Here is a 20,560-nt window from a genome sequence, read left to right on the forward strand (position 1 = left end):
GGCCACCCTCCCGCCCACAGAAACTCTGATGAGTGTTTGCAGGTTCCTGAGGAGGTGTGAGCATGATCACATACAGGGGTTTTTGTGCTGGTCACTGTGTTTTTCTGTTATGCTCTGCTACTGCGGAACCCAGAAAACTTTGAGCCCAGCCCCTCCGTGAATCGGGAGGTGCTGTGCTTTGAATTAGTGTTAACAACATTTTGATAGCTGTCGGAAACCCCCGCAAGCAAGACAGATTTCAGTATCTCTGGCACCAAGAACGTTGAGACTTGACTTAACGTGGTGATTGTGTTCTTTGTTTCAGCAGACATTTCCTGAGCAGCTCTTTGTGCCAGGTTCTGGGGACTCAGGGGACTAAGGCTGGGCTCATGCCCTCCAGAAGCACACAGTCTGTGGGGGCGGCAGCTCGCTGGTTCATTTCATGGCCCTGTGATTCAAGCTCTGCATTCTGTACAGAGGCAGAGGGCGTGACCTGACTCAGTGTGGGGTGTGGAGGTCTTCCTGGAGGTGGTGACACCTGAGCTGAGTCTAAAAGACGAGGTTAGAGAGTCTGGAGGCTGAGAGGGTAGCAGGGAGCAGGGGAAGTGGGTGGCAAGTTCTAGCCCGAGAGACCAGCATGAGCAGAGGTCTGGAGGCAGGAAACTGCATGTGGTATTTGGAGAACTCCAGAATGTTTTAAGAATAGGCAGTACATGTATGTGTACAAACTCAGCAGTGAAAAGCAGTTTCCTCATCCCTGTCCCCAGCTACACGTCTCCCTCCTTCCCGGGGGGAGCTCCTGTTGCCATTTTCTTGTTTGTCCTCCCAGAGATATTCCATATGCATGCGCAAGAATATACAGATACACACACACAAATGTGTATATGAAAATACAGTATTTTTTATATTTTTGATTTTAGAAAGTATTACTTATTTCTTGTGAAAGTCAATATCTCATTTGGTTCAAAATTCAAAACATACAAAAAGCCATTTCTTGAAGAGTCTTCTCTTATCTCTGTTCCCAGCTACCCATTTCCCCTCCCTGAAGACAGCTTTTATGTTAAGTGTCCTTCGTATCCTTCCAGGACTTCTGTATTATTGGCACAATTATTTATTTAGTTTCACCCAAATGGGAGCTTAATACACCCACTGTTCTGATCTTTACTTTTCTACTTAGCACTATACCTGAAGATGGTTTCCTCTTTGGACGTGTTGGGCTCCCAAAGCCTTTTTTTTTTTTTTTTTAATTTTTAAAACTAAAATTTAAATTGACACATAATTGTACCTATTTATGGGGTACATAGTGATGTTGCAACACATATAATGTCTGATGATCGGCTCAGGGTGATTGGCATTTCCAGCATCTCAAACAGTTAGCATTTCTTTGTGTCAGGAGTGTTCAATATCTTTCTTCTAACTATTTGAAACTACATAATATTGTTAACTCTGGTCATCCTATAGTGCTATAGAACACTAGAATGTACTCCTATCTGGCTGTAATTTTGTATCCTTTAACAAATCTCTTCCTGTTCCCCGCCTTCCCCCTACCCTTCCCAGCCTCTAGCCTCCTCTGTTCTGCTTTTTACTTCTATGAGATCAAAATTTTTTAAGCTTCCACATATTCTCATAGCCTCTTAGAAAGCTGCGTTTTGTCCTTTGCGTGGTGTTGCAGTGTGTATTTATCCTGTCCTTCCTGTTAGGCGGTTAGGCCACTTCCCATCTTGGCTGTGCCTAACGGTACGATATGTATTATTTTGCTCATGAGTAGGACAGTCTGCAGGGCAGGCTGATTTGGCACTCGCACACGTGTTCACAGGGAGAGTGAGTAAGGAGGATAGAACTGCACGAGGACACGGGCAGGTTATGTTTTACTCTCATCTCTCTAGAGGTTGACTTGTTCTCCCTCGTGAAAGGCAAGCGACTTTTAAGTTGGATTCTGCTAAGTTTTGGGGAAGCTGTCTTACTCCTTTACTGTCTCCCATAAGTAACCTCTGCAAAAGGAGACCTGGCGCAGTGTGGTCTCTGGAAGCAAGGTTCACCCAGGGGTGTGGTTGGCATTGCTCGGGCAGACTCCCTTACAGACTCTGATCTTCAGGCCATGCCCTGCAGGACAAGGTCAGCCAGAACTGAAGCCTGCAGTGCGGCTTTGCCAGCCTTGTATGCTGGGACCTTGTGGATGCGGATGCCACCTCTGGCACTTGCTAGACTTGGGCCTCATGAACATCACAGTTCTAGTCAGTAGTTTGTTGATTTATTAATAATTGAAGTGAGTAAGAGTCTGTCCAGGCAGAGGACCTGCCAGGATGTGGGAGGGAGAGACTGCAGGGTGACTTTGCACCCATCCCATGAAGGTTGTGATGCAGATTTCTGAACTTTATTTTTTGAGATGGATTCTTACTCTGTCCCCCAGGCTGTACTGCAGCGGCATAATCCAGACTCACTGCAACCTCCGCTTCTCGGACTCAAGCGATCTTCCCACCCCAACCTCTCGAGTAGCTGGGTCCACAGGCATGCACCACCATGCCCAGCTAATTTTTTTGTATTTTTGGTAGAGATGGGATTTTGCCATGTTTCCCAGGCTGGTTTCGAACTCCTGAGCTCAAGCCATCCGCCTGCCTTGGCCTCCCAAAGTGCTGGGATTACAGGTGTGAGCCACCACACCCGGCCCAGATTTCCGAACTTTAGCGGTCCCAGTTATTTTATCATGCTATTTTTATCATGATATTTTAAAAATACCCTCTGCCTTTTAGTGCATTTTAATTTAGTTTTTATTTCACTCATCCATCAGTTGTTAATAGTTTTCACTTCCGTGGGAGGGGACTGTGGCTTATGTATGTTCATGTCTTCAGCCCCTACCATCATCCCAGCAGTCACAAAGTAGTCACTCAGTAAGGGTTTTATGTTCATGTCTTCAGCCCCTACCATCATCCCAGCAGTCACAAAGTAGTCACTCAGTAAGGGTTTGTTGAATGAATGAGTACAATTGCTTGCCACGCAGGCTTTTGTCAGGGCTGGTGGCATGCTGTTAACTATTCATCCAGCACACTGGAAACTGGGTTTTGGTGCTTCAATGTCAACCTCTGACCAGTACTTGTTAAATTTCATCCATTCTGATCCCATCCAGTTATTCAGTCTGATAGGGTTTCTTTTTTTGTTTTTACATTTTATGACTAAAAAAAAATTATTTTCTGAGCTAGGACCTCACTTTATTGCCCAGGCTGGAGTGCAGTGGTGTGATCATGGCTCACTGCAGCCTTGGCTTGCCTAAGTGATTCTCTTGCTTCCACCTCCTGAGTATCTGGGGCTGCAGGCACATGCCACCATGCCTGGCTAATTTATTTTTTGTCAAGATGAGGTCTCACTATATTGCCTAGGCTGGTATTATTATTATTTTTAAGTCTGAGAACGTATCTATGCCACCTCCCTTGGGTCTGCTCCTGATCGAGGTGGCCAGTGTTGGTGGTTTGTTTTTTTTTTTTAGATGAAGTCTCCCTCTTGTCACCCAGGCTGGAGTGCAATGGTGCGATCTTGGCTCATTGCAACCTCCACCTCCCAAGTTCAAGCAATTCTCCTGCCTCAGCCTCCCGAGTAGCTGGGATTACAGGCGCCCGCCACCACACCCTGCTAATTTTTGTATTTTTAGTAGAGACACGGTTTCGCCATGTTGGCCAGGCTGGTCTCGAACCCCTTACCTCGGGTGATCCGCCTGCCTTGGCCTCCCAAAGTGCTGGAATTACAGGCATGAGCCACCACGCCCGGCCGTGTTGGTGGTTTGATGTGTAACTTTTCCTTCTCCTGCACATTTTTGAACTCCTCCATCCAGATGTCACTGGGGAAGAACCCCTTTCCACAGCGAGGTAAGGCCAGTCCACATTTGGTTTGGGAGGTGCGTGGAGGAGTGCTCAGAGGCCTGGCTTTAGAGTTTTGCTGCTGACTTAGTGAATGAGCTTCCTGAGAGCAAGGGAAGTACAACCAGGCCTGGTTCAGATGGCTCCACTAGGGGGACAGTGACAGCTACAGCCGCAGCTGGCGTACTTGGCAGTCTTTCAAGCGTTTTGGGGTGTGCTGCGGACAAACAATAGAATGAATCTTTGTTTCTGGAGCCTGGGCCATTTCTAATGAGGAAGATGATTACTCATTTTTGGAAGTTGGGTTAACTCTTCCAGAGTCTTTTGAGTCTTGCTTAGATCTGTAATGAAAAGCGGAGAAGAGTTCACCTTGGCATCCCAAGGTGTTTGCTTTTAAGTCGGGTGACTCTGGTTGGCTGTGTCATTTCCTCTTTAACACTCCTCCACCCAGGTCTTTGCCCTAAGTCAAGAGGCCTGATTGTCATATCCAGAGTGCTTAGAAGGAAGTGGGGCAAGTGTTTGCAAATGAGGTGCCCCTTTCTTCTCCTGTTGCCCCACCCCCGTGGCATGCCAAAAAATAAAGAAGGAGCTCAAGACCTGTTGAGCAGCTGTTCCCCCAAACTTCTTAGATTAATTCCGTGTCCAGTTCTAAATAATTTAAAGCCAAATGCCTGGACTTAGCTTTGAATTAGGACTTCATGAAGCCTTTCTTCTTCTTCTTCCTTCTTCCTTTTTCCTTCTTCCTTTTTCCTTCTTCCTTCTTCTTCCTCCTTTCTTCTTTCTTCTTCTTTTTTTATTTTTTTGGGAGACAGGATCTTTCTCTGTCCCTTAAGCTGTAGTGAAGTGGTGCTATCATAGCTCACTGCAGCCTCGACCTTCCTGGCTCCCTACTCAGCCTCCTGTGTAGCTGGGACCACAGATATGTGCCACCATCCCTGGCTATTTTTTAAATTTTTTATAGAGATGGGGATTTCTCCATGTTGCCCAGCTGGTCTTGAACTCTTGGGCTCCAGCAATTCACCTGCGTCAGCCTGCCAAAGTGCAGGGATTATAGGCGTGAGTCACTGTGCCTGGCGGTGAAGCCCTTCTTTGCAGGAATCTCTTTCTCTGCCTTAAGAGGCAAGAATCTGGTGCTGTTTTGATCTGTGTATAGACAGATGGCTGTTGTTACACATGCAGCGGCTCCGCCGCCATTGTGCTGTGGCTGGTGGTGGGAGTAGTCTTACTAGAATTTATCCTGCCCTCCAGAACCCTCCCCTGCAGTAGGAGTCAGGTAGATAGCTTTGGCTGTTTGACCTGAGAGGTGCCACAGAGCTCGGGTGTACTTGTCATATGACAGACCAGCCTGGCAGCTTAGAATCCCTCCAGTTTTGTTTTGGCAGATGATGGCATTCTCGAATGTGTGGTAGAGCTTGCAACGCGATGTGGGGGTAGAAGGGAGAAGGCGGAAGGCTTACCATGTAATTGATGAGCCTGTCTGATTAATTTCTACAACAGACCCTGTAGGTTGGTAGATATGACTCAGTCAGATCAGGAAGGGGGAAGTCCTGAAGTGTGAGCTGAGGTTAGGATGTGACCTCTGATAAGTGGGTGGCACATGGGCAACCTGGTGCCTCTCGTGCCTATAGCAGTTCTTACAGAGCTTGTTGGGACCTTCTTGCATCACCTGTCATGTCCCAGTGTGATATAGTCTTAGACTGGTGTGTTGGGGCCACCAGCCTGCAGGCCTCCTAGATAAAGAGATCACTGCCCTCGCAGCTGTGTTCCAAGGCCCAGCTGCTGAGAGATTACCTTCCCTCTGTGCAGTGGCTCTGGGGGTTCTGTGAGAGCTGTAGACACCAACGGGAATGCTTCTCCCTGCCTGCTGAGTGACTGGAGCTTCACCGGTAGGAAAGCTGTGTGTGTAGCCTAGGCTGGGGGTGGATTGTCCTGCAGGAGAGGGAGAGTCCGAGAGCCCATAAACATTTTGTAAAGGAAAAGGAGATTCTTGTCCTGAGAGGTAGAAGATGGAGATGTCAAAACTGGTCACTGGCTAACTTCCTGGCTCTCCAAGAAACTCCTCTAAATCAGGTTGTTGTTAGCGTCACTGAAAGACACCAAGATGCCCCTGTATGCATAAGGATTGAGCTCGGAAAATGCAATCACGCATACATCCCCATCCTCACCCCATGGATATGTAAGAGAGGGGCAGGTTCTGCAACACCACCTTTGTCCCACCCATTTTAAGCGTCACTGTGGCCTGCTCCGACTCTGCTTTATGGGAGGTCATAGCCAGCGCACTTGATGGCAGCAAGTAAGGATTTGGCCTTTGCCTTTGTCCAGTTTCCTGGGACCTTGAACTGCAGGTCAGGTCTGAGTAGGAGTGGAAAGGCCAGCATAGCAGCTGCTCCAGGACAGGCATCATCGGCTTACTGTCCTTTCTCATAGTTCATTCAGCCCTTCAAATCTATTGATTTTCATGCTCTCTCCAGAGTTACCATTTGCCTATGACACGTGAGGAAACTGAGGCCCAGAGAGGCATAAAGACCTGGCTAAAGCCACACAGCTGATATGTGACTGCAGTTAGAGTCTCACTAGTCAGAAACGGAGCTTATCTGGCCCAGCATCCCATTTGACGCATGAGGGAACTGAGGCTCTGAGGAGGGAAATAACTTGGCAAACTGGGCAGAGCCAGTAAGTGGCACTGTCAGGCCCACAGCCCCCAACCCCTAAGTCCTGCTTGATCCACCTAGGCCACACAGCCTTTTGTTTGGGTCTTATCATTTTTGTTTTTAAATCTTTTTTTTTTCACCCCTCTTCTGTTGGTTTTTAGTCATGGTTTAAGTAAATTCAGTATACTTACAAATAGGTCCGACCGAAGAACAGGTCATGGTTGTCTTAGGCTAAGTGGCTTAACATGATAGTAGATTATCTTTGGGGCCCGCTGTGGTCCCCTCATTGTCCTCTGGTTCTCTTCCCATTCTTTCCCTTCCCCTGGTTTGGAGCAGAAGGCGGCATCTAGCGCTGTGGCCACTCAGTAAGTGTGAGTTCTCCTCTCTCCGTGCCTCTTGTCCCTCGTCTCCTTCCTTTTGAGTGTGTCAGGCAGCTTCCAGTCTATAGCAAGCTCTTCTTTCATAGTGTTTGTGGGTTAAAAGGACATGAGCGGTCATGAGAATTACGGGAGTGCCTATAGGAAGCTCGTCGTCAGTTATTTTTCATTGATAAATGAACTCTTGACAAGTCATGCATGCAGTTGGCTTCAGTTTCAAGAAACAACATGGGCTGTCTCATTCCCATGTTCAGATTTGTTTTGGCTTTTTGGATCTCAGCACTTTCATGTCCCTGAATAATGTCATTCCTCCCCCTCCTCTTGAAATGTTATTTGCTTTAAAAAAGCAGAAAATCCCTACAACATTGAAAAGTCCAGGAGAACAGAGTTCCGATTTGGTTCAGCAGCTCAGTTTACTGTTTTGTCTTGTTTTGTTTTTCCCCCTTCCATTAAGGAGCGACATAGGGGAGCCTGGGCCACTTTGTTCAGCCAGGGGCACAGGTCAAATCTCTTTCAAGCTGTGTAGTGTGACTCCCAGTCCTTCCCCAAGTGTGGCCTTCGGCGGCCTTTGATTACCTGAAGGACTAGAACAGGGAATATGTTTTAGCCCCAGTTACTGAAGAAAGCATCTCCGAGGACACACCTTCCTGTGGAGGGAGGGATGGGGGGCGGTGAGTATGCCCTCTCTGTCTAAGGACAGCAGGTGCTTCATGCCTGCAGCCAGCCACTCTCACTCGCCCTGCTGAACGTCCACCAGCTCAGTTGCAGGAGCGAGGTGCTTGGAGGACTCAAAAACATATTCTTGGTCCCTGGAAGCTAATGCTGTAGCTGTGAAGACGAGATGCTTTTATCCAATTTATGAGCATTTAATAAGGGCCTATGCTAGGAATTGTGCCTACCTAAGGATTTCAGTATTTCTAGGGATATTTTTGTAGTGCCCCTACCTACAGGGCGTTACCTCCTTAACTTATAGCTAAGGCGGGTAGCACAAGGGTAACATCTTACATGTTACAAAGGCAGAAAGCTGAGCAAAGTTACAGAGCTCAGCCAGGGCCCTGCAGCTCCTCTGGGACTGAGCTGGGCTGAGCGTGGACTCAAGTTCAGTGCTCTTGCTGTGATACTGACTTAGCAGATAGACATCAGTCAGGTTGCTGCCGTGGGCAGGCTCTGTGCTGAGGCCACAGGATGACTGAGGGAGGGCCACACCTAGGCTGCGCGCGTGGAGGGGAGGGCTCCCCACAAACAACCTGGAAATGAACTTTGAGAGAAGGGCAGGGTGGCAGTGGGGGAGGCATAGGCAGGAGGCACAGGACCTGGGGAGATAGGGACAGATGGATACAGGTTCCAGCTGGGGTTGCGAGAAGCCATTGTGACTCCCTGCAGGCCTAGGAGTACCCTGAGCTTCCTGGGAGACACTTCACCCTCTGCAGGTTACTCACCATGTCTGCACATCCATGCAGTTAAGGATGGAAAGTGATGGCTTCCTGTCCCACTTCTACCCTCTCCAAGATACTCGTCATCTGCCCATTTTTCCTGCCTACAGTGGAACCCCAATACCATGTTTCAACATCAGTTCCGGAAGGTTGATGTTTGGCTGGGACACCTCAGGATGGGCTTATTAGAGAGTGTGTATATTGCAAAATTAGTGTCTGCTTTGGCATTTGATCATTTAGCTGACAAATCAAGTACTTAAAGGATAATTAACAATGAAACTTACAGGTCCTGGAGTAGTGGGGTCCAGGGGTTAAGACAAAGACTTTGGAGTTCAGTAGATGTGGGTTGAGTCTTTGTGCCTTGTTCACAACTAGGTGACCTTGGGCCTGGGCCTCACTTTCCCCCTCTGTAAAATGGGATAACAGCAGTACCCTCTGACAGGGATACTCTGAGGTTGCAGTAAGCACAGGGCCTGGCACTGTGGCTGTGGCTAATATTGTCCTCATGCTGTCTTAAAAGGTATGCTCTGTGTCACCTGTTACTTCTGCACTAGCAAAGTACTGATGAAAGAGGTTTTCTTTTAAGATGGAGTCTCCCTCTGTCACCCATGCTGGAGTGCAGTGGCGCGATCTCGGCTCACTCCAAGCTCTGCCTCCTGGGTTCACGCCATTCTCCTGCCTCAGCCTCCCGAGTAGCTGGGACTACAGGTGCCTGCCACCACGCCTGGCCAATTTTTTGTATTTTTAATAGAGACGGGGTTTCACCGTGTTAGCCAGGATGGTCTCCATCTCCTGACCTTGTGATCCGCCTGCCTCGGCCTCCCAAAGTGCAAGGATTATAGGCGTGAGCCACCGCGCCCGGCAAGAGGTTTTCTTTGCCTCTTTTTTTCTTTGTGTTGAGGGTGGTGCTGTCAGGATTGTTAGTTGTTTCTCAGTAGGGCCTGAAGACATGGGAACCCTGGCTGCAGGAGTCATTGAAATGTTCACTATAGTATAGAAGCTGCACATTTGTGGGTCCTGTCCTCTGGTTGAAACACCAAACTCTCTTTCCACTGTCGACTTAGTCTGGGAAAGTAGAGGCCTTGGATAAAGTTCTTAGGCAGCTTTCAACTTTTATCCTTTAGACTCAGATGACTTAGTTAGTATATAAAATCAGCAAGCAGAACCGTCCCCAAGCAGATTAAATCCCTTTGTCTTGGCGGATATGAAGCTTGACTGCAGCATTCGGCTCCCCTCGGAACCCTTCTCGCACTTTTGGGTTGTCACAGAATTTGGCAGGAGACAACATGACCCACTAAGCAACACCCTTCCCCAAATGTTCACATACTTGCTTCTAGATTCTGGCTACAGATTGCTTTTGTCACACCAACAACTGAAGCTATGAAAGTTTCAAAGTGCACAAAGACCTTGCGGAATTGCTGTCTTCCCCTCCCATTTCCTTTGCTTAATGGGAGGGGGAAATGGAAGCTCTGAGAGCAATGACTTCCGCGAGCCACCAGGAAAATCACTGTCAGTGGCTAAGTTCTCATGTTTAGGTTTTGATCTGAGTCCTGTTTTTAAGGCGGTAAAATTAACAGTGAAACTAACGTGTACAAGTAGTAAGTACAGGCTAAATAAAGACACTAAAAGAAAGAAAAGCTTGTCTTGCTGATTTCCAGTGTGGTCGGTTTCTTATAAGGGATAGCCCTTCAAAATGCATTACAGAGCATTTGGTAAACTTCTGATCTTCTTAAGATTTATATAGGATTGTAGAGTTTGCAACACTTTCATGTATGTATTAATTCATTAGCATGCAATCCTCTTTTGAAGTGGATGAGCCAGGTGGGGCTCCCACTTGCTGGAAGCTGAGAGTCCCAGGCCACAGTGATATCAGTTAGCTGTGTTCAGCAGTTGCAAACAAATGAAGACACATTGAAGACTGTAGAACACAAGCAAGAAAATTTCATGTTAGCAAGGACTTGTGTGAGAGCAAAGCTGTCACCCCTGTTTCTGTGGTGTCAGAGACAGACTGGCCTGGGGAGGAAGGCCTGGATTTGAATCCTGGTCTTGCCCCTGCTAGCTGTAGGATATTGGGCAAATGACTTGATTTCTTTTCTTGGAGCCTCCGTCTTCCCACCTGGAAAATGTGCATACTACCAACCATAATGCCTGTTCATAGGAACGTGAGAGGATTAGCTGAGAAGGACCCAGCCTCTGGTGGATGCCTAGGGAGATGGGAATGGAGGTGAGGGTGGAGGTCTGTGGCTGGAAGTGTGGCTGTGTGGGGCACATGGGGGTGGAGATGGGCTCTGGGCATGGGGCGTCTTGCTGACCACGGTAGCAGCCATCTGTGTGTGTGCCCTCCCACCCATAGGCCTTGCTTTGGGCACATTGCTGGCGAGTTTGGGGCTGTTCTTGGGCAGAGGCACTCTTGGGGTGAGGACTTGGGAGGTGGGCAGGGGCCCTCTGCCACCGTGTCTGCACCCAGGGAGCATAAACACGGATCATTGGAAAGTCTGACCTTGCCTTTTGCTCTTTTCAGTGGAAATCCTGGTGTGAAGATGAGTCATTGAGTAGGGGCCGCTGGGGTTGAGTCAGAGAGCACTGTGTCTCCATGGTCAGGTTGGGGTGCCAGCCAAGGGGAGACCCTCACCTAGCCCTCCTTTGGCAGATACTGGGTAGCTCTAGCTGTGTATGGAGGCAGGCTGGAGGCCCACTATCATGAGCACTGCCCAGGGAGTCACGGGAGAGAGGTGGGAGGTGAATGTGGGGACTGGGAAGTGACAATACAAGACTTAAATACAGGGCAAGGAAAACTGCAGCTGAGATGCAAGGATAGTGCCCGATGAGAGTGCAGCCTACGATTGCTACTTGTGCAAAGGGGAATGGACACCAATGCCTGGCCTTCTCTGTGCCGAGCTTTTTTATATGTGTTTTCTTATTTAAATCTTACAGCAGCCCCAGGGCAAAGGTATTATCCTCATTGTGTTTAATTAATTAATAATAATAATTATTTTTTGAGACAGGGTATTGCTGTGTGGCCCAGGCTGGAGTACAGTGGTGTAATCTTGGCTCACTGCAGCCTCTGTCTCCCAGGTTCAAGTGTTTCCTGCGCCTCAGCCTCCTGAGTGGCTGGGATCACAGGCATGCACCACCACGCCAAGCTAATTTTTGTATTTTTAGTAGAGTTGGGGTTTCACTGTGTTGGTCAGGCTGGTCTTGAACTCCTGACTTCAAGTGATCCACTGACGTCAGTCTCCCATACTGCTGGGATTACAGGCATGACCCACTGCACCCAGCTTAATTATTTCTTTTGATACAAGGTCTCTGTCTGTCACCAGGCTAGAGTGCAGTAGCATGATCATAGCTCATTTGTGACCTCAAACTCCTGGGCTCCAGCGATCTTGCCTCAGACTTCTGAGTAGCTGGGACTACAGGCATACACTCCCACGCCTGGCTACTTTTTTTTTAGTTTTTATTTTTTGTAGAGATGGAGTCTTGCTGTGTTGCCTAGGCTGGTCTTGAACTCCTGGTCTCAAGCAGTCCTTTTGCCTCAACCTCTCAAATGCTGGGATCACTGGTGTGAGCCACTGTGACCAGTCTCACCCCCATTTTAAAAATGAGGAAACTGAACTCAAGTGATTTCGTGGCGAAGGCCAGGGCTGCCAAATTCCACAGCGCACACACGTTCCTCCACCCTCCCCTCGCACATGGTCTCCCTGGTATAATCAATGGGCTTTAAACAAAGTTTTAAAAATTTATATATAGCATAATACAGTCTTTTGGTGGTTAGTTCTATGAATTTTGATAAATGCATAGATTGAGATTTCTTTAAAAATTTTTTTTGAGATCATTTACACTCATGCAGTTACAAGAAATAATACAGAGAAATCTCGTATACCCCTTACTCACTGTCCCCTAATGGTAACATCCTACCAAACTAGTGCAGCATCACAAGCAGAAAATTGTCACGGATACAGTCAAGACACAGAACATGTCCGTCTCCAAGGATCCCTCCCGCTGCCTTTTCATAGCCACGCCCATTTCCCTCTTGCTCCCACGCCCCATCCCCAACCCCTGACAGCCATTCATCTCTTCGCTAATTGTATAATTCTGTCATTTTAAGAAAGGGATACAAATGGACTCTTAGAATAGTGAGCCTTTGGGGGCTGGCTCTTTCACTCTGCATGAGTCTCTGGAGGCTCATCCAGGTTGTGGTGTGTGTCTCTGGTTGGTTCCTTTTTATTGCCGTATAGTATTCCACAGTGTGGCTGTGCCCTGCCACATTTTGTCTAATTGTTCACCGAGTGAAGGGTCTCTGGAGTATTTCCTGGTTTTGGCTGTTATGAATAAAGGGCTGTTACAGACTTTTGTGTGTGAACGTAAATCTTAATCTCTCTGGAATAAATGCTAAGGAGAACTCTTGCTGGTAGTTGTTTGAATGGGCATTTGAAGGGGTTTTTTGGGGGATGGAGAGGCGAGGCACTAGTGGGAAATACAGTCCTGGATGCTGGCCCACCAGGGTTCGAATCCTAGCTTTGAACCCGGACCCTGGGTGAGTTGCTGTATATGGCTGTAAAATGGGGATAATTCAACCTGGCTTGTGGCTAATGTGGCACCTACTGGTACCTAGTAGGTGCTCAGTAGATAGAAGTGATTCTTGATATAGGTTAAGAGAAAACTCACTAGACCGTGGCAGGGTCTGTGCCCCAGAGGTGGCCTCTGGGAGGGCTTTGCGAGGCTTCTACCTTGCCCCCTTTGGGATCACCCAGTTATTGTCTTTTTCTTGGCCATACCCCTGGCTTCTCTGAGAAGACCCTGACCCGGTTTGCAGACTGGGCTCGAAGTCTCCGGCCTGGTCCTGGCATTCCCCAGTGAAGTTGGCCGGGCCAGGGCCCACCCGTCATAGGAATCCCAGGAAATTCCAGATCGTGCTGGGCTCTTCTGGTCTGGATTCGCCTCACAAATTCTGAGAACGTGCCCAGATCATTTCAGATGTTGCTGTAATTTAGCTCAATTCCAGAAATGTGTATTGAGCTGTTAGGGTATGTGAGGGATTGTGGTAGGTGTTGCAAAGGGTTCAGAAAAAATTGCTCTCCCAACAGATCGAAGTAGCCAACTCCAGCTTCTAACCTCCTTCGGGAGCCCTCACAGCTGCAATGATAAGGTCTCCACTGAGTGTGGCATTCAGAGCCCTGGGTCTGGTTTGAGTCTCTCTCTAGCTCCCATCCTGCTGCTGTGCCCTCTGCGTGCCCTGTGTGCCAGCCACCAGCGTGCTCACCGTTCCCATACTCCAAGTCTGGCCTGGCGGCCACGCCTTACTTACACCCTTCCCTCTGCCTGGGTGCCCTGCCCTTCCTGATGAAATCTTGCCTGTTGTTTAAGAACTGAAAGTACCATGGGCGGGCGTGGGATGGAATATTCATACCTCACATAGGGTTGGACATGGTTCCTCTCCTGAACCTTCATTCCCTTCTCCAGGCAACCACTGTGTGGGACCATGCTGGACTCCTTCTTTTTTTTTTTTTGAGGCGGAGACTCACTCTGTCACTCAGGCTAGTGGACTCGCTCTTCTTGCCTTTGTCACTTTATAGCATTTCTTGGAGATTGTTTCGTATCTGTACAGTTTGACCTGGCTCATTAAAATATTTTTGAAGGCCACATGATATTCCCTTATGTAACAACACCATAATTTAACCAGTTCGCCCTGTTTGCAGGCATCTAGGTTGTCCCCACTCTTGGGCTCTTACAGTGCAAAGGAGTCACTTTAAGGCCTACCTCCGATGAGCATCCCCCTTTCTGCCTGCCTCTGAAATGTGTTGGCTGGGTCACTGCACTCTCTGTGAGACCCCCCAGGGCAGGGATTGTGCTACACCTGCCTTCTCCTTTCCATGTCTGCCACGTGTGCTGACCACCCCGTTACCCAGGCGCTTTTGGTGCTTCTGCTGCCTCTCTGAGCCCTGGCCCCTTGTCGGGACTCTGCTGGGGATGGAGCTAGAGAGAGCTGGGACGCCCTGTCTTTGCCTCGTTCTGGCTTCCTGCTTCATGCAAAGCCGTGTCTGGATGGGCTGATGTGTTCCCATGGCGACAGACTTCCACAGTTTGATTCTTACTGGCCTCCTCCTACTTCACTAGAGGGATGGGCCATCATATAGCCAGGCCCTTGTTGATGGAATTTAGCTTGTTTCCCTTTAAACACATTTGAGAGGATGGCCGCTTGGGCGTCCATTGCCGAGAGGAGGATCTGGACTCCCAGCCTCCCCCATGAAACTGCTAGCAGTAGCTGCTGTTGATTGAGCACTCGCCCGGATGAGCGAGACACCGGGCAAAGGACTTGGGCTCTGTTTTCATCAGATACAGTAACCTTGTGAGGCAAGCACTGTTTTCCCTGTTGTACAGAGAGGGAAACTGAGGCTCCGAGAGTAACTTGGCAAAGGCCACTGAAACAATGTATTTCAAGAGCTGGGATTCCAACTCAGTTGTGCTTGACTCAGGATCTGAGCCTCTGTAGCTACTGAGCCCACCTGGCTTCCTAGAGAGGCTGGAAATGGGGGAGGAGGGAACAGGCAGCTCACCTCCCAGCCCTTGTGCCAACGGCTGGCTGCCCTACAGCTGAATTGGGGCTCACACACAGAAAGATGACGGCTGCCATTAGGCTTCCACCGCCAAGGAGGCACAAAAGGCCCCTTTGAAAGGCGAGTCCAGGAGCACCTCTCTGGCCTGCTCCTGAGCTAAGCCTGCAGTGGGGGCTGACAGGCATTTCTGGCTCAGCTGCCTGGCCAGAACTTGCAGGAGTGTTCTGAAATTCTTTCCTTGAACAGATCACACTTGGTCAGAATGTGTCACTTCTAGATCGCTATGGTATTGAACCTGTGCATCAGGTCTCTCAATGCGACCTGGGAATCTTCAGACTCCCCGGGGCTCCCTTCCTGAACATGTATTGATTTCCCTCCTCCCCTTCCCTGCTTTTGCACTTTGGATGAACCTTGTTTTCGAAGAACAGTAGAAGGTAATTTTCCTGTGCTTGCCAGCTGGCCTGTAATTGAGCAATTTCAATAACACCCACTGTAAAGTCTAATTGAAGTAAACAGGAAAATATGATTTACAATCTGGACAGCAAGTAAATACCAGGGTGCAATTAATTTTTACACAGAGCAGCAGATTCTAAAACATTTTCCTGTGTTGAGCAGTTTGTTTCTGATTAGAGATTAGGAGCTGCTTTTCTATTTAATACTATTATCATGATTATTTTTTACTTTTTGATGGTGATCTTCAGGTTCCTTGTATCTGTGTGACCTTCTTTGAAGGTTTAGCCACATGGGGAAATAGAATCAGAGACATGAGTTTGTAAGGAGGGATTTTTCAAACCTGAACTGAAGGCCACACTCTTTCTTCATTTGTTTGGTGGGAAATGATGGGGGGTTATCGGAGAGGGGCTGCGGATAGGCTGTGCAGAATGGCGACGCTGAGTGGGTCCCATTACTGCTGGAAGCTCACTTAGTTTAGTTCATTCTGGGGAAGATGACAAAGCTGTGAAGGCCCCCAGTGTTGCAAAGATGTTGATGTTGAAATGTGGCACTTCCAAGGACCAGAAATGTATGCCTTTTTTTGGGGGGATGGGGGTGGGGATGGAGTTTCACTCTTGTTGCCCAACCTGGAGTGCAGTGGTGTGATCTTGGCTCACTATAACCTCTGCCTCCCAGGTTCAAGCAATTGTCCTGCCTCAGCCTCACATGTAGCTGCAATTACAGGTGCACGCCATCATGCCCAGCTAATTTTTTGTATTTTTAGTAGAGATGGGGTTTCACCATGTTGACCAGGCTGGTCTCGAACTCCTGACCTCAGGTGATCCACCTGCCTCAGCCTCCCAAAGTGCTAGGATTACAGGCATGAGCCACTATGCCTGGCCAAATGTATGCCCTTTTAAATGGACCTCCTGATTGTTCCAGTAGCTTCTGTTCATAACTGGGTGGAGAAGGGAGCCAGCATGCTGACTGCTGGTCCCCTGCTGCCAGTTGGCTGCCTGAGGGCCGACCCCTTTGGTGTTGGATGCGGGGATGAGGCATGTTCTGACCCTTGGCCTACTTTAATGCATCCTGGTGTGTGCTGAAGCTGCCTGTAAAGCCAGCTCAGTGGTAAGATGTCACATGACTTGAGTATGCTGCAGGGACAGCAGATTGTTAGCCACCCAGACCCTGAGATAGATCTTGAAGGTATCACGCGCTGGACCCCAATTTGTTGTTCTACCCACCAGGCCATTTTACAAGTGAGGTAGCCCAAGGCTGGCATGGCAGGGGTATGGGGGGCTCTGAGAAGGTAACTCTGGGCCTTGGTGACTCTCCCAGAGTGCATCTCCTTTAGCAGGGAGGTGGTTCCAATCCCCTGGGATTTCCAGTACTGTGGGAGGGGTGACTCTCAGGGCCCTGGTCTTTCTTAGTCCTGAATCTTTTTGCTTTTCTTTTGTCTTTCCAGGGAGTTGACCACACTTGGCCATTTCCCGGAAGGGCCCCACCCCAAGGGTGAGTGGCCAATGAGGAGCTGTTTCTGCTGACATCAATTCCCTAGGAGGTACTCACCCCAAGTCTGCCCAAGTGAAGATGGCTGATATGCACCCTGGGATGGAGCCCAGCGCCTGAGGCCCTTATCATGGTGATGGTCCTAAGTGAAAGCCTCAGCACCCGGGGAGCTGACTCCATTGCATGTGGGACCTTCAGCCCTGAACTGGTGAGGACCTGGCAGGCTTCCTGCTTTCCATGACCATTTCTGAGGCCTGATGTACAGATAGGGCTGTGGACTGCGCACCTAGGCTTAGCAAATCGAGTCCAGAGCCCCCAAGAGCAAAGGTCTGTGAGGTGTCCCGGGCTGGGGAGACAGGGCACAGGAGCAGAGCTTGACTGAGAACTTGCTGGAAGGAAGGAACTCAGCTCAGATTTGAGGTCATCTGGTGAATGAGGAGGGGAGGCCATCCCCTGGTAAATAACAGCAAGTGTGGTTCTGCTGCCTGCCAAGCCAGGATTGACATTCCTTCTGTCTCCACCCGTTAAGGGGGGGTGGTTTCCAGAGGGGGGTGGTGCCCTGAATGGGGGCCCAGATAAGCCTGTCCCTCTGAAGGGTGGTGCTGCCTCAGGAACGTCGAGAGTGGGAGACGATGGAGAAAGAAGGTGTGGTGAGCTATGGCAACAGCCACCCTCTGTCAAAGGTGGTTCACCCTGGACCACCCTGGACCATGTGGTGGACTAGCACAGAGAGGTAGCTAACTTGGCCTTCTTAGACTGCGAGCAAAACAACCTCCAATAGCTGAACCCTGTCAGCAGACCTGTCCTTCCAAGCCCAGTTCCTCAGATGTGAGTGCAGGCTGCTCCCCTGCGGAGGGGGCGAGAAGCCATACTCAGTCATAAGCAGTCTTGTGGAAATGGCAAGTCCTCGGAACTCTCTGCAGCTTCGGTGGTCGGGACGGGGCCAACTGCCCAGGGTCACCTCGCCCAGGACCCCTCCTGGCGCCCTTCACAGCTCCTCGTGAGGACCCACGCTAAGCCTCCTTGGTGGGCCACCTTCCCCTAGCTCATGCCAGTGAAACCAGACCTTGAGCAGATAGACCTCGGTCTCTGGCTGTGGCAGGAGCTTGGGAAAACCACCGAGATCTATTCTTTCCGCAGGCCTCACAGAGCGCCTTCTGCGTGTTGGGCACCAGGCTGGAGGAGTTCGGAGAACAGGATGAGCTGGAGCCAGGCCCTGTACTCCTCACCCTTGAGAAGCTCCTGGTCTAGAGGGAGGGTGTCTGGAGAGCTGTGAATACAGTGACACTTGAGGATCCCATGAATAAGAACTCACAGCTGAAGCCCACAGGAAGCCCAGGGCGTGTAGAGGAGCAGGGCCAGCCTGGCTGTAGCCAGAGAAAGCCTTGCAGAGCAGGGATACTTGATTTGGCCTTGAAGGGTGAGAAGAAGTGGCCTAGAAACCGTTGGGTCCAGCCTCCTTGTTTTACAAATGAGGCAGCTGCAACCTGGAGCAGGCAGTAACTGCCTCACTGGCTCCACCTCCCCCTTCCCTCCTGCCCCTCCAGCCCCACTTCCTGGGCCTGCATTCAGGCCTCTGCCCGCTGCCTGGTGTCTGGATGCCAGTCTTGGTGGCCCTCCCTCAGTCAGGTCTCTTCAGCCCTTACCAGGTGTGACACTGGTGCCACTCTGCTCGTGGGCCTCAGCCTGTGAGGTCTCCATGGGGTGTCACCCCTAGCTGCAAGGATAGGGACTCAGCTTGGCTCCTCCCCATGTCCCCAGCACTGCTGGGGCAGGGCAGACAGCAGGCACCTGAGGTGTGTTGCTCGATGGCAGCCTTGGTCACTGCAGCAAGTAGTAGAGCTGCTGTGACCATTCAGCTCTTCTGCCACCGCCCCATCCTTTCCAGTTCGCATTTGCTGTGTAATGTGATTACTTCTCATCAGCCCCAGTGCCACCGCCCTGGTTCCACCTGCTGTTCTCTCGCAAGGATTCTTGTGGTAACTGGTCCCCTGCCTCTGGCTCTTTTTAACCTGTTCTCCACCCAGCAGCCCGAGAGAATCCCAGTCAGAGCTGCCCTTCTCTGTGTAGAAGCTTCCACTGGCTTTACACTGAATGCTTAGCAAACACCCAGCCCTTACTAGGATATACATGGCCCCATATATTCTCGTCCATGTGACCGCTCTGACCTCATCTCTGCCACTCTGCCCCCTCTGCTCGGTCCCCACTGGCCTCCCTGTTCCAACATGCCAAGCGTGAGCCTGCCTCAGGCCTTTGCACTTTTTCCTTGGCCTGGAGCTCTCTCCCCACAGTAGGACACGCTCCCTCCCCACAGTAGGACACTCTCCCTCCCTCCTTCCTTCTCTGGCCACTCAACCTACAGTTCAGTCCCAGCGCCAGCGCCCACCCCTTACCCCCACCACACTTTCTCTCCTCTTTTCCTATCTTTTTCCCTCTTGGGCACTTGGCACTTGTAAACATGTCCCTATGGATCTTGACCGCGTCCTTATACTAGAATGGGAGCTTTGTGAAGGCAGGGGATGTCTCTCTTGCTTGTTGCTGAATGCATGGGGCCCAGCGCGTGGCAGGTGCTCAGTGGATGTTTGTGGATGGATGAGCTTGCAGGTTCCTGTCGCCTGGCCTCTTCTCATTCACCATTGTCTTACTCTCTCTCTGGCTGCTGCTCCAGTTCACGACTGAGTGGGTGCGACTAGAGTAGCTCTGACCAAAAAGAAGGGACCTCAAGGGTGAGGAGCCGTCTGGAGGTCCCGAGGGAGGAGCCCTTCCCCGGTCCAGCTGTGCTGTTGGCTGCAGTGGCCGCCTCTGTGCTAGGTCCCTTCTCAGGGTGGGACTGCCTGGTGTTGGCTTCAGAGTTGGTTCCAGGACATGTGGGCCCAAGGTCAGCTGAGCTGCTCTTCCAAGAGGTGTGGCCTGAGCCCCTGCCAGGAGGAGCATGGCCTCCCAGCCCTAGCCAGGGAAGGAAAACTCATCTCAGAAAGGGAAAGCAGTCAGGGGAGAGCAGGCGGCTTTGCTGGAAGGGATTCTACCATGTGTTCTCTTGTGGCCACACAGATTAGAATCTGTGCTTTCTTCCTGAACTCTCCCTTGCTTTGTTGGAAAGTATCCTTCTTTCTGCTGCTTTTTGTTACTGGCCTGTCCGGTCCCAGAACCACCCAGTGTGCAGTGCTTTGGGTCCATCTGTGGTCTTCCTCCTCCTCTTCTCTACCCTTGGCTCCAGATGAGAGGTCCGTTGTGGGGAGCGGCCCTGTTGGAGAGGGGCTTTCTCATTGCTCAGTTTGCTGATGCGCCCAGAACACATTGACTGGTTGTCAGTGCCTGGCCCGGCCCGGCTCAGCGCTGCCTGCCCTATAGCGTGGCCCAGCAGGAAGGTGTTGGGGGTGCGGCTACACTGAGGGTCTTGGGAAGTGTGTTAGTTCATATCATGTTGCTATAAGGAATACCTGAGGCTGGGTAATTTATAAAGAAAAGAGGTTTACTTGGCATATGGTTCTTCAGGCTGTATAAGAAGTATGGCACCGGCCAGGCACGGTGGCTCACGCCTGTAATCCCAGCACTTTGGGAGGCCGAAGCGGGCGGATCACGAGGTCAGGAGATCAAGACCATCCTGGCTAACATGGTGAAACCCCGTCTCTGCTAAAAATACAAAAAATTAGCTGAGTGTGTGGTGGCGGGCGGGCGCCTGTAGTCACAGCTACTTGGGAGGCTGAGGAGGAGAATGGCTTGAACCGGGGAGGCAGAGCTTGCAGTGAGCCCATATCGCGCCACTGCACTCCAGCC

General features: G+C 50.2%; 1 protein-coding gene across 5 annotated transcripts in view; it reads left to right on the forward strand.

Annotated features, from left to right (window-relative positions):
• FAM53B (family with sequence similarity 53 member B) overlaps window positions 1–20,560 on the forward strand; it is a 138,311-nt gene that overhangs the window by 37,142 nt on the left and 80,609 nt on the right. For all 5 annotated transcript variants that reach the window (XM_058435911.1, XM_058435910.1, XM_032175691.2 and 2 more), the window contains exon 2: window positions 16,740–16,991. In XM_058435911.1, coding sequence (XP_058291894.1) covers window positions 16,914–16,991 — 78 coding nt within the window. In that variant the 5' untranslated portion in view covers window positions 16,740–16,913. The remainder of the gene's footprint in view (window positions 1–16,739; window positions 16,992–20,560) is intronic.

This window comes from Hylobates moloch, unplaced genomic scaffold, assembly GCF_009828535.3.
Source record: "Hylobates moloch isolate HMO894 unplaced genomic scaffold, HMol_V3 SCAFFOLD_3, whole genome shotgun sequence".
NCBI lineage: Eukaryota > Metazoa > Chordata > Mammalia > Primates > Hylobatidae > Hylobates > Hylobates moloch.